Source organism: Cervus elaphus, chromosome 19 (assembly GCF_910594005.1).
Source record: "Cervus elaphus chromosome 19, mCerEla1.1, whole genome shotgun sequence".
Taxonomy (NCBI): Eukaryota; Metazoa; Chordata; class Mammalia; order Artiodactyla; family Cervidae; genus Cervus; species Cervus elaphus.
Genome location: NC_057833.1, coordinates 86,449,495 through 86,467,690, shown reverse-complemented (window position 1 = coordinate 86,467,690; position 18,196 = coordinate 86,449,495). Strand labels below are relative to the sequence as shown.

Below are 18,196 nucleotides of genomic sequence, written 5' to 3'. Positions count from 1 at the left end.
GGAAAAATTTCTAGGGTAAAGAATATGAGTGATTGCCTTAATTTCTTTGTAAAAATGACAATTGGAAATCCTTAAGTAAACAGACTGATATTCAGATGGAGAGTTCTATATAGAATGCTGTGAGAATGCTTCCTCAATTTATAAGTACTTACGGTAAACCAGTGGTTCTCAAAGAGTGGTCCATGGACCAGCAGCATCTCAGTTACTGGGAAACTTGTTAGAAATGCATATTCTCAGGCCCCTTACCACACTGATTGAATCATAAACTCTGGAGGTAGGGTCCAGGATTCTGTGTTTAATAAGCTCTCCAGGTAATTTTGGTGCATGCTCAAGTTTGAGAACCACTGTAGTAAATGGTCTATGGATTTATGAGGCATGGCTTCCCAAAGAATGTTACACAAATCCTTGAGGTATAAAATCGAGATGCTTCATAATTTAGAGGCTTCCTGCTGTGTGAGATGACCCACAAGCCTCATTTACAGACCTTAGGTATCATTACAGGCCAGAGGAGCAAGTGTCTAATGTAGGAAAAACAAACTCTGGAGGCACGTGACATGTCCCTCTCTCTCTGTTTGCTTTGCCTGTGCCTCTTGACTACTTATATTCTTGAAGTATTTCTAGAACATGACCCTGGACAAGATCTCTAATACATATGTGTCCACTTTGAAACTATGATTCTGCATCTCAGCTCAGAGAATCACAACCAGCATTTTTTAAAATGAAAAAGGATAGAATCCAAGTCAGAAGGCACCACATTTATGCGACTGTTTTGTGAAGACTATCTCAAGATACTCCCACCACCACTCTGCGTCCCCACCTCCCACCCCCCACACACAGTGTGGCAGTGGAAAATATAATCCTTACTGTGAATTGCGGATAAGAGAATTTGAAAAATACTAGCCTTGATAATTTTATTAAGAAAGCCCCAGATGAGCAACAGATAAAAATACACCCTAATAATCCCTGAAGTTTTTGAAAACCAATGAATGACTCCGAAGATCTTTAGATTCTCTCACATGTATTCTCTGATTCTAGTCTGGTAAGTAAGCCTCTAACAAGTGCTTCTGGTTCACCTCTCCAGCTGAAATGAACAATGATTCCCTTCCTGCATTAAACTATTCTGTCCACTGTCCTGCATATTCTCTTTTTCAAAGATGTGTCCTAGAAGAGCTTCTTTTCTCTACACTTCTTGAAATCTTATCCATTATTCAAGACCAGGTCAAATTCTACCTTCTCTATAAAGACTCCTCTACCAGATTTAACCTATAGTGAGTGCATTACATGTGTTTCCTTTATGTATACATATTAAGAAATTAAGAAGGGTGTTTACAAAACAAAAAACAACAAAAAACCCCAGCTTATAAATTTCTCAAGGTCTGAGACTATCTTTCACTGCTTTACAAAGCCTAGAACATTTGATATTTGCAAATTAGCAATTCAAATACCTCCTGAGACTTTTCTATAACACAGTTATCACAGCTAAGATCAGTTATGAGATGCTAAGTAAATCAGAAGTATGCTGTTAGTAAAAATGTAACTTGATGACTGAAAAACACCTAAAACTCACTGTATACAGTAGTTCCTCTGGAGTGACGGGACTGGTGAAGATGGTGCGCAGGCATCGGAGGCAAGCTTCAATGAACTTCAGGTCTGGGGACAGTAGTCCTGTTAAGAGAAAACAGATTTGAGACTCATGCTTTCAACTCATATTTAAAACGCTGCAAACTGATTCTACTTTTTACCTGTATAAAAATGACTTCCTTACATACCTTGCAGTAAGGCAGGGATAATATGGCAATCTAGTAGAGACTTAACATTGTTTTCAGTACCCATAGCAAGACTTCCCAATACCACTGCACATTCAGTTTTCAATTCTGTGCTTGAGGTTTCTTGCTGAAGCAAGTACAATAATCTAAAAAGAAAGAACTTGATAAACAGAAGAGACTAAAAAACTTAAAAGTAAACATTAGCTAAAAGTAATGCTACAGAAAAAGGCTACCAATACATCCCACACACTGAAAATATGGTAGGTGAGTTTACAGGCTGCTAGGAAATGGTCATATCTTTATATAAGCTGTTAATTTAATAAAGGAATATCAGCAGTGGGGAGAAATAAAAGAGATTTTCTTCTTTTTGAACAACAGAATTATCATATAATCTTAGTGTATCAGAACTTCGAATCTGAGAATTGCCCACAAGCGATGTCTGTGGAAACAGCCAGCACAACAGTCCACATTATCTGCCACTCCAAGATATGAAGACTCCCAAAGCCAAGTGCTGGTGGATCTTAAAGACTCTGAATATCCACTACTAAAGTTCAGAGATCACAGAGGTCTAGCCTTGAGGGAATACTCAAGAGTCCTGGTACAGCTATTCAAACAAGGGAAGTTCTCTTCTTTCTCTAGTTCTCCTATTTGGAGCATCAAAAGATCCTATCTCTATTCTAGGCTAGCCTGTCAAAAAACTACTCCCCAAATTCCAATTGTCTACAACATATGACTATCTCCTTCATGTTCTAAGGTACATCCGTCATGCTCCCTAAAGCGTATTTATATATACCGAGCACTAGTCCCCTAAGAAAGGCTGCTGACAGCCTTACAGTTACCAATGGTTGATTATAATAAAAACAACAAAACCATTAATAATCCTACATTAAAGGACAGAAAAGAAAAAAGAGAAGAGAGAAGACCAAAACATTTAAAAATTCTGAACGAAAAGTTTATAACTGCACATAAAACTTAGTTCTGGGTAGCAAAGGCAAAGAAGCAGTTACACAATTGTCACTGTCTGCCAAAAAGAAGCTTAACAGTTTCATTAGAAGACATGAAACTTTCTATGTTAACTTAAAAGCCAGCAAATTCTAAAACTAGAAAAGCAGGGGTTAAAAAAAAATTTTTTTTTTTTAAATTTCAAAAGAGGTTTTGAGAATCCTAAGAAATTATTATCCAATCATATAAAAGTTGCCAGAGCTCTGAGGAGACAGGGAAGAATCAGGTCGGTGTACACTGCTTATCTACCCAACGTGTCCTTTTATGGCAGGGTCAATGATCTTCCGAAAGATCTAAAAAGTATTCATATATTTGCTTCATATTCCACTCCCTGGTACCTTAATTTTTTTTAAAGAGATGCTTCATATACTTCAAAGCATTTATTTAAAAAAAAAAGTAGGACAGACAATACAGAAAAAAGATGGGTCTTATGATTGAGAATGAGAACACATTTGAAACTTCATATGAATAGCAGAAAAGGGGATGATAGCAAACTTACCTTGGAACAGCTCCTAAAACAATGAGGTTGGCTTTCTGCTTGTTGTTTCCAATTACAGCATTTTTCATGTCTCTGAATTCAAGGAAAAGAGAAAAGGGTAAGATGTGTTGAGATATTAATTTATCTTTATTTTACAGCATCTAGGATTGTCAAGTACAGATGTCAGTGACAAAGTAAAACCCTGATGCTTCTCCACGTGGAGTGCTAAAGAGAAGGGACAGAGACGGGGCTGTGTAAACCTGGGGCTATGAAACAGGAGAGCAGCAGTGGAGGGGGGGTGAGAGATAGCTTGTGTATCAGCAAAAGACTTTTTTTTTATTTGTTTGTTTCTGTATTCTTTTTATTATTATTTTTTCATTTATTTTTATTAGTTGGAGGCTAATTACTTTACAATATTGTAGTGGTTTTTGCCATACATTGACATGAATCAGCCATGGATTTACATGTGTTCCCCATCCTGAACCCCCCTCCCACCTCCCTCCCCATCCCTTCCCTCTGGGTCATCCTAGTGCACCAGCCCTGAGAACTTGTCTCATGCATCCAACCTGGACTGGTGCTCTGTTTCACACTAGATAATATACATGTTTCGATGCGATTCTCTCAGATCATCAATACAAAGAAAGCTGAGTTCTTCAAAAAAAGGCCACCAATCCTTTGAATAAAAAGAAATACAGGCCATCTTCTCATGCATAGCTCTGGGAGTAGGCAGTAAAAGCAGCCAGCCCAAGGAATGGACCTGACCTTGTTTCAGGGACCATGATTTTACTTTCCTCTTTTTCTGACTTCCCTGGACTGAATATTTCTGTGATTCCATTTTATCTCCTTTATTTTCTGACTAGCTGTACCTCTTTGGGTTTTGTTTTGCTGTTTTGTAGCTATAGATCTACAATTTACAATATGTACCTTTTAACTTATCACAGTCTTCAAGGGATAGTGTCCTACTTCATGTGAACTATAAGAGCCTTGCAAACATACTTCCATCTTCCCATTCATTCTTTGACCTGTTATTATACATTTTTAAACTAGTTAGAAACAACATGATATATTGTACTATTTTTTTTGGCTGCATCATGAGGTTTGTGGGATTGTAGTTTCCCCACCAGGGACTGGACCCATGACCCCTGCATTCCAGTCCTAACCACTGGACAGCCAGGGAATTCTTTATATTGTACAATTTTTGCTTAAACAGTCACTTATCTTTTAAGGAGATTTAAAAACACGAAAACATCTTTTATTTACATTTTAAAGATATTTATTTATTTGGCTGCACCAGGTCTTGGTTGTGGCATGTGAGATCAAGTTCCCTGAATAGGTATTGAACCCCAGCCCCCTGCATTAGGAGCACAGTGTCTTAGCTACTGGACCACGAGGGAAGTCCCAGAAAATATCTTTTATATTTTCCATTTATTCACCAGTATTTTTAACTCTTGCTACATTCAGATCTCCATTTCTCTGGGAGTGAAACTCTTTTCCACAATAAGAGTATCTCTATCAATGACCAGTTGGTTCACAAACATATTTATTCTCAAAGGACAGGCAGAGAAAAAATAAATAGCTCAAAATAAGCCCAGTACTTGGAGAAGGAAATGGCAACCCACTCCAGTATTGCTGCCTAGAGAATCCTGTAGATGCAGGAGCCTGATGGGCTGCTGTCCACAGGGTTGCACAGAGTTGGACATGACTGCAGCGACTTAGCATGCATGCATTGGAGAAGGAAATGGCAACCCACTCCAGTATTCCTGCCTGGAGAATCCCAGGGACAGGGGAGCCTGGTGGGCTGCCGTCTATGGGGTCACACACAGTCAGACACAACTGAAGCGACTTAGCAGTAGCAGCAGCAAACCCAGTATTACTAAAATGTTTAATTAAAAAAAAAAAACAAGGTAATTGGTCAGTAGTGCTATCTTAATATAAAAACACTATGGTTCTCAAACCTTCTTCTTCTTGTGGAAGAAGGCATCAGAGCCTCCCAGGGACGTTTCAGAAGTTTATGAAGATGTCTGGAAATTTCTGGCCATAGTTTTAAAACAGAAAGCAGTTTTTGCACAATCTTCAAGAAAACTGGACTTTTCAGTATTGTACCTACCTTGTAAATAAAAGGGAGATTAAACTTTTTATCAAAAGTTACTTCATTTTGGAAAATCAAATAAGTGGCACTCATGGTAGATGGGGTCAGCAATACCATACCAGTATTAGTCCACAGTTTCAGCTCTTGCTTTCATACCTCATTAAGTTTTCTAACATAATCATGTTTAAGCACTAACATATTGAAACATTATAAGTTATCTTTCTTTCATATGCCAAAATACATCCCCCTAGTTACTTGCTGAGCATCTCTCCTGAGTTCTCGTTTAGGTGGCAGAGCTCTACAACATATAGAAAGTTTTTGTCAACCATTAAAGTTATACTCCTAAAAAAGTCTTGTAATTGACAAACTATGATCTTATAGAAAAACAGGATAGAAAACCAGGGGGTAGGGTTGGGGGAGTGGGGGTGGAGAGGGAGTTATTAAAATCAATGACTTAATGTTATTGTCAGCTTGTGTTTCCAATACCAACCAATTTCATCAGCATTAAAAACCTTGGTAATGATAATACCCCTCTCCATAACTATCTTTTTTGATTATTACAGGAAAGTGCTGTTACAATGTGGTGGTCTGCTGAAAGTTGATCCTCCCCATAAGGTTTTGAATAGCATTTTCACAAGTCTTGAGCCAAACATTGTACTTGTTAGGCTTCTTCCTTCAGCTCAGTGCTTGAGGGCCTTCTCTCCCTCTCTCTCTCTCTAAATATCCCTCAGATCTTCCATATGGTTTATAGTGGATAAGCAGGAGTATTTTGTTTGTTTGTTTGCTCATGAAGACTAAATTGAATGAAGCTTACTAGGGTTTTAACCGAGCTCTGATATATGATTTTAAAATTCATGTGATATCGAAGCTTCACTGAGCAAAACACAGTCAATGAGAGCCTGTACATCTAGGCTCCTACCTCCTTATAGATGCTTGCTGTTTTCTTAGAGATTTACTTCCCAACTGTCAGTTTATAGACTCTAACCTAGCAGTCTGTCATTTTCTTTCTTCTTCCCTTCTCTTAATGTGTTCTGCCTATACTAACGCAGCACATTCATTCATCCAGTAGCTTACTGAAAGTTTACTTTTGCCAGGTGCCATTCTAGAGGCTCTCTATTATGGAATTTCTAGTTCTAACATTTTCCCAGATTTCTCCCCATTCTTCCTAAACTGAGCAGAAATGAGTGTCCCTAACCTTATAAATACAACCCAAATGTCTAAAACCATGCCAGAGTAAATGTTTTTATAGACAAAAGCAAACAAAACTCCTCCAAAACCAATTTTCCAATTTCCTTACTAGTTTGCAAAATGGACATGAAGGAGGCAGCTGGTAATTATAGGGTAACTGCAGACTAAAGAGAACACAATTAATAAAATGTGCCAATGGGGCTTCTCTGGTGGTCCAGTGGTTGAGACTCCGCCGACCAATACAGCAGACATGGGTTCGATCCCTGGTCTGGGAAGATCCCACATGCCATGGGGCAACCAAGCCCATGTGCCACAACTACTGAGCCTGCATGCTGCAACTACTGAAACCTCTGCACCTAGAGCCTGTGGTCAGCAACAACAGAAGCCACTGCAATGAGAAGCCCACGCACTGCGATGAAGAGCAGTCCCTGCTCGCCACAACTAGTAAAAGCCCAAGTGCAACAACGAAGACTCAGTATAGCCAAAAATTGAATAAATAAATAAATTTTAAAATAATTAAATGGACGAATGTCTAAAGAAAACAATTCTTGCTCTGGCTCTAATTAGTAAAATATTATCTATACTAAAGAAGAGATGTTAATGCCCTGCAAATAAATTCTATTCAGTCATTAATATAAAAGGATACCAGATCATTTCTATGAAGGAGTTAAAAACTGCAAGAGACAATAATCAACACATATACTCATTCTTAGCAGACCTCTTAGGTCTTACAGTGTTGGATTTGATTTCAGAGCCGCCAAATGAAGCTTCTTTCTGTTTCCAGAGTGTAGCTATTCTCTCTCTCATTCCCTGTCCCCTCCCTTATATCATTCCGCGGCTAACTTGACTCATCTTTCCGGTCTGAGCTTATATGTCAGTGTCATCCTCCAGGAAGCATGCCCTCACAGCTCCCAGGTCTGGGTAGGTATCCTTCCTAGTGCGCTTTATCATAGCACACTCATTACTTTTTTCCTATTCAGGGGCAAGAAACCAGTATGACCTGGAAACATCAGAGAAGTTACTATCAATGGATCACAAAACATACCATACAGAAATCCATATGTTTGTAAACTAGAAACTCACAACTATAAAGATGGGAGCACAACAAAACTACTACAAGATTTATACACTGCTTTGAAGTTTACAAAGCATTCCATATCTATTATTTAATCTTCATCACATCCTTAAGTAATATTAACCCCACTTTACAAATGAGGAAGCTAAGACTCAGGTCCGGGGCACTTCTCAGAGCCCCATAATAAATAACAGAGCCATTCTCAACCCATGTCTTTTATGCCAAGTGTTTTTTCCATCAACTCCAGCATATCAGGCATTCAGAACAAACTGCCTGAAAAGACAAAAGAATTCAGTAAATGTATTTCTTTTTTCTTCTGTCTTTCAATTTATATAAAATAAAAGCCTGTCTTTTAGTCAAAGACATCCTTTTCCCAGTAGATCAAAAAATATATAATCTCACGTCCACCAGTCTTTAATACTGATGGTGGGAGGGGAACGTCCTGCTTATACACTACCGAAATTCAATGATTATTTTTTTTGGCTCAGCACTGTGCAAGGCTCTATGAAGGACACAAAAGCATCACATAATGAGATGCCTGACCTGAAGAGTTTACAATCTTCTTGAGGAGACAAAAGTAACACTAACCACTTAAGGCAGTGCTGTTTTATAAACACTGGGCTTAGAGGGTTGAGAAAAGGAGATAAGACAAGCTTAACAGGTTTTGAGGCAATGGTAGGAACTAAGATGAACTAGCCTAGGAAATGGCTAGGATTTAAATAAGTGGATGAGGAGGGCAAAAGGAATCATATTGGAAAAGGAATATGGCATATTTCTGGGGCAGCACTAGGAGCCAGGACTGAAAAGAAGATTCCCTTTAAGGTGGGAACATTAAGTCTGGAACAAAGTTAGAAAAGTGACAGGGAGAAGAGACAAACTAAAGGGAGATAGATTAAAGAGAAATCATGTTCTTGATCACAAAAAGGACATGAAGGAAGCAATGACAAAGGAGGATAAGCTGAATGTAGAACAGATTGGAATACAATAATTCTAGAGTCAAGAGTGGCAACTAAATGGCTGATGCCCTTCCTTTGTGGTCCAAGACGCCCTGTGCTTATCATTTTCATAGCATTCACTAATCAAACTGTAGTGAACTATCTCTTTAGCTATCTGGTTCCTGCATTAGACACTCCCCAGAGCAGAAACTACATTATTTCACCCTTACATATTCCCACACCAGCACAATGCCTACCTAGCACCTGATTGGCACTCAATGTTTGTTACAGAAACTACTCCACCCAGGTATCTGGTTATATGAGACTGACTAAGTAACAGCCACAGGAATCATTAATAGAGAGGACATTTTAAGGAAGCAGATAACAAGATGATTTTATAAGCAGAGAAAAAGTGACATATGACATGTCTTAAATGACTACTTCAAGTCTAGGTGCCTGGGTACAGGGAACACAGGAAGCTTGGAGAATAATTCCCTTCGCAAGACAAGGATCTATCTTGATTTTATACATACTGAATTATCTTTGAAGATAAGAATATCCAGATAGAAAAGCTAAAATGTAAGCCTTGGGGATAGTCTACTCTTTGAGGATGGGAGAAAAGGAGCCAATATTAAGACGTTATAGAAATGCATTTATCAGGGAACATTTTCAGCTAACATCTAGCTAAAATCTTAAACCTGCCCACTAATAAGCAGACTCAAAATGTACCCACTTTTACATGGAGGCTAACCTTTCAAATTCCTTCTTTGCTCTTTCTGTGAATAATTTTTAGTGTGGTAGAGAAAAAGATCTTGAATATGAAAGCAACATGTATAATGCCTACTATAGCATACATGTAAACCAGAGTATTATGATTTGTGATCAAAACCAAGAGAGAAAGTAAAACCACATGTTGCCATTAAAATAGTAGAAAAAGCAAAATAATAATAATAATTGGAATCTAGACCCGTTGGAAAAACAAAGTCTAAGTCAATCAACTATGAGCACATTTAGTCCTAAAAAGTAAAAATAGCATAAATTTTAACTGAAAACCTAGTTAGCATCTAAAACCAGAAAATTATCTTTAAAGTCATTGAAGGCTAGAGCCAAAACCTAAAGATCAATGATGTCATTTTCATTCTGAACCAGTATGACTTTTCACTTACCTGAAAGCAGCTCTTATTTGGAATATGTACATTCATTCTTGATATAATTGGTGTGAAATAGCAAAAAAGTACAGTAGATATGGAAAACTACAATCTCAGTATAAAGTCTGACCTAGTTATGAAAACTAACTTTTCACAAGACATAAGGAAAAAAATACATATTTGTGGGTAGCTACAATAAGGGAACAAGGTAAACACCTTAACAAAATTTTCTGCACTTGGAAAATTCCAAACATACTCACTGTTCTGACCCTGTAATAATAATTGCTATGATGTTCTTTCTGGAGAATGTAACATCCAAATATCCAAGTACAATAAGCATTCTAACAACCAACACGGTTAAGGAATGAGATTCTTCATATTCCAATTAGAATCACCATTACCATATGTAAACTGTCAATTTTAAAAGGATTAGATAATGATGATCTATTATTCAAACTAAAGTTATTTTTAATATAAGGCTTTGATTCAGTAGGCACTTGAGACTTATAGTGAACTTCAAGTCATTTATTATGCAACTACTGTATATATAAACTGAACAGAATTAAGAATTGACAGTAATTTAGTTCATTCTTATAAACAAATTAATCTGAGGTGTATATTTGTGGAATGTAAGGAGTATCAGTTACAGTTTTGATTTGTATAAACACTAGTTCAGAAATTAGGAGCTGTATTTAACTCTGTCTTGTCAATATATGGTCACAAATCACCTTACATTCTCCAAAAATGAAAAGTGCAATGTAATAACTGCACTAATAAATGCCAAAATATTTTTACAGTACATTAATAAATATTTTTAATATACGTAAGCATGCCAAAGAACATAAAAAATGTGTTAGAACATTATGAATATGCAAGCATACAGTTAAATGGCTTATAAATATGAAAATATATATATACACATATGCATACAAATATTCCACTATTTTTTATGTTCAAAGTTAACATAATATATATATATAAACAGCTTAAATATCTGGACACAAAACTATGTCAATTTGTTCTAATAATGTCTGGAAAATCTTGCTACTCTTTTAACCAGACTAAACTTTCTCAGAATACAAAGTTTTAAACAAGTAACTCTCAGGAATCACTCCATTTCATTTGGTATTAAGGTCATCTTCATTTGTGTTTACCTGTAACACCTTTAAAAGTTAAAAGTTAACTTTTAACTGTTAGATTAACTAACAGGATATTTCTTTTGAATTATCCTAAAACTTATCCTCTAACTTGAAATTTCCAAAAGCCAGAGGCTTCATTTTTATGGCAGCTCATATTTTTAGCTCATGCAAGAAAATGAAAAGTGTCTATAGTCTACTGAAACCAGAGGTATTTATTTCCCTGAAACCAGAAAATGATGTACAGAAAAATCATTACCAAATGATTTCATCAATACAGTAAAACACTTCAGATGATACTTTTTCAAAACAGATACTTGGTGAAAACCACACAATTCTACAGTATCCACAACTGCCTGCCTTAGTTTATCAGGAAGAGTTTGATTATCTAGTTATCTAGTTCTCTACTTTGATTCAACCTTGAAACTATAAAGTTAGCCACATTTGCTTATACTATCTTTTGCCTTTCAACATAGGGAATATCAACATAAGGCCACAGAGGGATACCAATTTTTTTCATGGAGAATCACTAATATAAAAACAAGATTCAGGTGCTCTAACTTAGGTATGTCAAAAAGCACAATGTTTAAGCAGCTTTGACCTAAGACCTACAAAAATATTTCAACAGCTATTCGTCTACAACTATGAGATTTAACATGGTTCAGTTAACACCAGAGTAACTGCACCAAAAATATCTCTAACTGTTTTAAGTCACACACAGATCACCACACTAGAGGAAGCTCAAAATCTGCAATAGAATGTAGCTTATCTGATGTACCCACTCTGTTGTAGTTGCAAAGGCTATATAGATTTATGACCTACACAGCTGACCTCCCTGTTCTCTCTAAGCATATCTGTCTGACTCCTATCTTACTTCACAACTACTCAGTTATGTATTTGAAACCTTGCTTTTCAGGACCTAATTCTGTTTTCAACACTTTAATATACCGTCATTGGTGGTCTAGTGGTCTAGTGCTCTCAACCCTTAATATAATAGGACCATTCAAAAATATGCTAAATACTGCACTATTAACCAAAAAAAAAGTTGTTCTACGATAAATCCTCAATCATCACTAACTAGGTAAAACGGTCCTTCACAACACAGGTTATCTACAAAGTTCCCTCTGTTTACAAGTAAGGCTATGGCTCTAACTCAACAGAGTAAATTAGCTACTGGTCATGATGAAAAGTTATAATTCATCTTTAATTTCTTCAATTTTGTTTTTCCCACTAATGAAAAATCAGATGAATATTGCTAGAAAAATGATAGAACTCTTATAGCTAAAGCTAGTCAATTCTTTTATGTCTTTCTCATTGGATATTTTAGATTCAAAGCAGATTACTTCAGCCTCTGTTCTTTTCCTTCTCTAAAATTAGAAATCTACCTTCGGTTGTTTACGATCTGTGGTCACCTCCCTTCTACCTGCTTATTTTGGTCTAGTAATGGTCTCTGTGTGAATGACTCAACAGTGGCTGTGTAATGTGTATTAAAAGAAAAGAACTGGTCAACTCTCTATTCCTAAACATCATTTCGGTCCCCTCTTTTTGTCAATCAATACTGTATTATTCTTATATTAGATGAGGTTACTTAAAAATGAATAAAATGTTTAAAATGTAATTCAGTTTTCATTCTCCTGACTATGCACAATTAATTTTCAGGCAGTAACAAAGTTCAGGCAAGAATTAGTCAGAAAAAATAATTTTTTCTCTCTGGGGTAAAGAAAGCTTTATCAAATCATACTACACACACCTCTAGAAGGCCATAAAGTGATAGGAGTTGGGTTGATCTGTCCATTTCAAACTTAAAATAGATTTAAGAATTATAGGTAGCAATCATGTTTACAGGAAAATGTTATCACTCACATTTTCTTATCTGAATCAAAACTTCTAGCTCTCCCTCTTCTTTTGGTGGGAATTGTTTTATCTCTTTGATATTTTTTGAATTTTTCTTTCTCTTCTTTAAAAAGAATCATCTTACTTTTGAAGTTGTTTTAAATTAGGGCTGATAACTACTAACTACTGAAGTGCCAATTTGTGGGTATCTACAACATACCAGGTATTGAATTTTATATTTCTGACTTAATCCTTAACAACTTGGCAAAATGGGCAGTATTATTTTCCCTTTACAGATGATAAAGTTGAGACTCAAGGAAATGAGATAATTTGCCTAAACATTACACTCGAAAAGGACTCTACTAGGAAATATCAGAGGCAGGTATTTAACTTACAGTTGTCCAGCCTGAAAGCCCATATCCTTTCCACTCCACTATCCCTCCCTCCCTCTTATCTTCTTAGCTGACAGCTAAGTGTCTGAGACTTGACAATTTCTTAAGAGGCACTAAGTTTATCAAACTGTATGTTACTTGGTTTGTAATAATACACTCTCACCAGTGTTTTTTATGCTTTATTTGATATTTTATCACCTTTCAAGAAGCTATGGTATTTTTGGGTAAATGAGAAATTTCTAACAGTGACAATTAACACCTGAATTAGCTACATATATCAGACACAACTCAAGATACAAGTCTTTCATGAAGAATCCTTAACTTAGAAATTTAGCTTTTCTCCTAAACAACCATAGTAGCAGAAATAATGAAAACAACAACAACAATAACATCTTTATCATTTACTGAACACTTAATGAGTTTGACATTTCCAACTGAACTGTTTATTAAGGAACCTTAAGTGATATCTAGGATTATCAATTGGCTTTGTATAGGGGGGAGTGTCTGCTTGTCTAAGAAAGCATGTCAATTTGACCTATCCCTTCAACTAATTGGTGTGTGTAGGTACACCCAAACTGATTTAACAGATGGCCGTAATACCACTTAACCTGGTATTAATCAAACTAGACTTAAAGGGGTTGATTAAACCATTATAAAGTCTCCTAGCCTAGTTAAGAAGATAAAGGCAAAGTTAACATAATGAGTAAACAAGAACTATCATCTCCTGTCTCTGTAAACTGAGAAGACACGAAAAGAAGGTGTCAAATATCCCACGTGGGTCTCCACTCAGCTCCTCCTCACCTTTCCTTCTAGATCAGTTTGAACAGTTAAGCAGCCTTGCTTGTTTATCTTGCCTCTACTTTAGAAATAACCGCCCCCCCCCCCCCAACCCGGCTCAAGACATCCCTTGTATAGAGCCCTTTTGTTTTTTGGAAAGTGGAGGGGTGAGCATTGAATAAGAATTACAGTCCATAGAAACTTCCATGAACAAAGTATCCTAGCTGTTGAGCAAGAGTTAAGCTAAAGATGCTATCTTGCTGATAACACTAACAGGGTAAGAAGAAGAAAGGGACAAATGAGTGCCCTCACTGCTATCCCAAATATATCTCATCCTGATATTTTTGGGGTCCTCCTTCCCCAGGACACAGCTCACCCCTGTGGGTGCTCTGTGTTTCCCAACCCAATGAGTTGTCTTAGGCTAGACCTTCAATGCAAGAGACCTGGGTTTGATCCCTGGGTTGGGAAGAATCTCTGGAGAAGGGAAAGGCTACCCACTCCAGTATTCTGGCCTGGAGAATTCCATGGACTACACAGTCCATGGGGTCGCAAAGAGTCAGACACGACTGAGCGACTTTCACTTTCACTTTTTTCTTTCTTAGAAGTAATGTGACAAGAGCATAAAAACCTGCTCTTAGAAGAGAGAAGTCTTTCAATCATTTGCAATCTTACTGCACTTGTATCACTTAACTATTTTTAAGTATAATCACCTCAGATATGTTGCTTAAAAATGTTTCCTCTCTTTAAACATGAGGCAATTCTGGAGAAAAGAAGGACATTAAGGTTATCAAGAGTTTACTTAAATTTTCTAATGACTGCTTTCTAAATCCTGATATTTAAAACATCACTAGGAAATCCAAACCTTAGAGACCATCAATGAGTTAACCAAAAACAAAACCAAACCACCTCTAACCCCAATGACCTATTCTCCCACCCTTTTCAAATGATAAAAAATCACAAATTTTACTCTCTTGCTTTTACTGGATAGTAAAGTAACAAAAGCCTTCTCCAAACTAAACATTTTTAAAAACATAAAGCAAGTATTCTACAAAAAATGAAGCTAACCATGTCAGTTAACTACCCAACAGACAATTCTTTACAGGATCATATTAAAGTCATGAATGTCAACGGGTCTTTCCAAAACAGAAAAGTTATAACCCTGCATTTTCAGAATTATAATACTTAACAGATTCAAACATAAAACAAACAAGATTTTTTGATAGACTCTTAAATACATACTACTTACATGACACCTTGTAGAACTTTCTGGGGATCAGGGTCAAATAGCCTGTCAACATAGTGGCGACTGCTAGCTGTTACTTCCTAGAAAGTGGGGGGAAAAATTATGACATCTGAAGCCATGCAAGTCACAAATTCACAGTATCACCTATAACATCAAATAGCTATATAATCTAACTTAAAGCAGAAGCATTCAAATTTTTATATATACTTATCATATTAAATCAATCTGAGAAAATCTTGTGACAAGATAAAAAATAAGATGAGCAAGAAATAGATACCCGGTTCTCTCTAACATAACTAGTCAGTGGGACCTTTGTGGTGAGCACTGCAAGCTTTGCCAACAGAACTGGGCCTAAGTATTAAGAAGCAAGCTAAGTTTCTTAATTAAGTGCTGGATGTCACCTACATACGAAAAAAAGATCCGGATGTTGTTTCTGTTTATATCCACTAAAGGGAGGGAAACTCTGATCTCAGCAAGGAAAAATGGGAAAGGACTTCATTGACAGTTTATGAAGGGTAGTCTCAGGGAAGGGAAGACCCTCAGAGTGACACAGAGAAGCTCTACTGCTAAGAAGCAGACATATGTAAAAAATAAAAACTAATATAAAGGAGTTGTCACACTTTCTGTGAGGAAAAAAAAAAATTAAACATTAGGGTGATTTATCAAGTCCAAAAGAGTTACCCAGTCTGAATTGGCTAAAGCTGACCAGAAGAGGGAGGAATTAGAATATGAAGAACAAGGGAGACACTTACCTCCTTTCATTTGTATTTTGGCGTTTGCTCTATTATGTTATTTCCTGTAATACTTACTTGGGGGCATACTTATTTTTATATTTAGTTTTCAATGCTTAACATTATTTAAAACAAAGAACATATGTTTAAGAACCAGAGAGAAAGAACTTTTATCCCTTGCTGTTTCTTTCTGATGCCTGCTGGAATATGCTGGTCATATACTATCAACCATTAGCAATAAATTTTTATAGAGAGGAAATACTTTTCCAGTTTACCCAGAATCCCTGATCAGAAAAGAGTTAACTGCTAAGACACAGTGTCAGCTTAAAATTCTGAGTCTCCAAAAATAACTCTGGAAAAAATTTCAGACAATATATAGTGAAGCTAAAATCAAACTGTATTTTCATATTATGGGTTTGCAAAAAAAATATCCTTGTAGGCAACTCAAATACCTATTTTTAATACATACTCCATTTATAAAGAACAAACTGGCAGCAAATAAGACAAACTGATGAAAATTCGTATGCCTAATAGGTAACATAAAGTACTTGTTAACGGGTCGGTTTCCTCAAAATAATATACTCTAGAGCAAAATCCAGGATAAAACTGAAAATAGCATTCCCATAATAGAGATACGTCTCCTCACTTCATCTGAGCACATGTGCTTTCTTGGCTTTCCAACAACGCTAAGTCCGTCTGAGAACTTCAGACTCTTAAGATTCCCTGCTATGTAAGGACTGATCTTTGATCAGTTTGTCTCCACACACTCTTCCACAGCTCTATGTCTCTTGCCTCTCAGTGTGGTTTTTAAAAAGGTATTTGGCTTTAAAACCTATATTTTAAATAAATTTCTCCCATTAATAGCAAGTCTACTTCTCTGTACTACTTCTCTGCACATTCATTTAATAAGCACTGCCTATCTATTAATAAGATAGGCAAGATACTGAGGAAAGTGTTAAGGTTAAAAAAAAAAAAGGTACAGTCTCTCCCTTCGAGAATTCATATTCTATTGTAACTATGCTTACATGTTTATATTCCCTATTAGAATATAAAACAGAAGTATACACACATAAAGGTAGCACTTAGGAGAGTATTAATAAACTGGGAGAATCAATGAAGACTTCTTAGAGAAGTTGGTTTTAGAAGATGAGTAAGAGTGCACAAGAATAGATAAGGAAAAAATCAGGGTCACAACCACAGCCATAAGGCAAGTGAAACCAACACACAAATACCATCAGCAAGGATACCAGTTGCTGGCACTGAAAAAGAAGGGCAGAGGGTAGAAAGGCAAGGGCAGACTATAAAGCAGAAAAAGTTAACCAACAGGTAGCCAATAATTGAAACATTAGATTGCCTTTGGGTCAAAGTTCTATGCTAGGTGCCAAAGAGATACAAGAAGAAGTTAAGGCGGAATTGTATAGAGCTTACACCTATAAAGGGGTCAGTCATTAAGTACAAAAATGGATCCTCTGAGCTGCCTACACAGTAGCAAGCTGAGAGGATATAGTCAGTTGTTCAAAGTGATTTTACTCTATGCTTCTGCTTAACATATTCATTTAGTTGTTTGTACGGGACATTTCTCATATTTCTCTGCTTTCCTTTGTACATCAGGCCATCTCTCCACTTTCAGCCCTCTTCTCTCGTCTTTCAAAAGGCAGCCTGGAGGGACTCCGTTGGTGGTCCAGTGGCTAAGACTCTTGAGCTCTCTCAATGCTGGGACCCTGGGTTTGATCCCTGGTTGGGGAACTAGATCCCACATGCCACAACTAAGACCCTGCATAGCCAAATAAATAAATAAATAAAAATACATACATATATATATATATATATATATATATATATCTTAAAAAAAGGCAGTCTGAAAATAAAAGACTTTGAGAGAGAAGGCAATTGGTACAGATACTATATAGGTGCTCAGAGAAAAAGTGACACTTGAGCAAAGAGTTTAAAAAGGTCAAGGAGTAAGTCATGCAGCTATCTGGGAGCAAAGCTTGTTAAGCAAAGAGAACAACAAATGCAAAGGCTCTGAAATGGGAAGTGTCTGAGGGGATCAAAGAACAGGAGGCTGTGACAGCTGGAGCAGAATGAGCAAAGGAGAAAACAGTAGGAGATGAGTTCAGAGAAGAGGGGCCAGATGGTAAAGAGCTGCGATGTCCAATATGATAGCCACTAGCCTCATATGGCTATTGGACATTTGAAATGTGGCTAGAAATTGAATTAATTTTTTAAAATTTTAATTAATTAAAATTAAATATTTAAAAATCAATGCTGAATTCAATTATTAGAAAACTTTTAAGACTGTTTAGAAATACTTGGGTATGTAAATCTACATTCAACTGTAAATTTCATGAAACCTAAATACCAATCAAGTATTTCCAAGCAAAATACAAATCAAGTATTTCC

General features: G+C 36.5%; 1 protein-coding gene across 7 annotated transcripts in view; it reads right to left on the bottom strand.

Annotated features, from left to right (window-relative positions):
• Window positions 1–18,196, bottom strand: part of ARMC8 (armadillo repeat containing 8) — a 103,807-nt gene that overhangs the window by 61,875 nt on the left and 23,736 nt on the right. For 5 of the 7 annotated variants that reach the window (XM_043873554.1, XM_043873560.1, XM_043873553.1 and 2 more), the window contains exons 2-5: window positions 15,066–15,142; window positions 3,268–3,339; window positions 1,770–1,912; window positions 1,568–1,665 (exon numbers count right to left, since the gene is read on the bottom strand). In XM_043873554.1, the coding sequence (XP_043729489.1) occupies window positions 1,568–1,665; window positions 1,770–1,912; window positions 3,268–3,339; window positions 15,066–15,142 (390 nt within the window). Of the gene's footprint in view, window positions 1–1,567; window positions 1,666–1,769; window positions 1,913–3,267; window positions 3,340–4,170; window positions 4,366–15,065; window positions 15,143–18,196 lie in introns of those variants that run through there. The other 2 variants (XM_043873557.1, XM_043873556.1) reach the window with 2 other exon arrangements.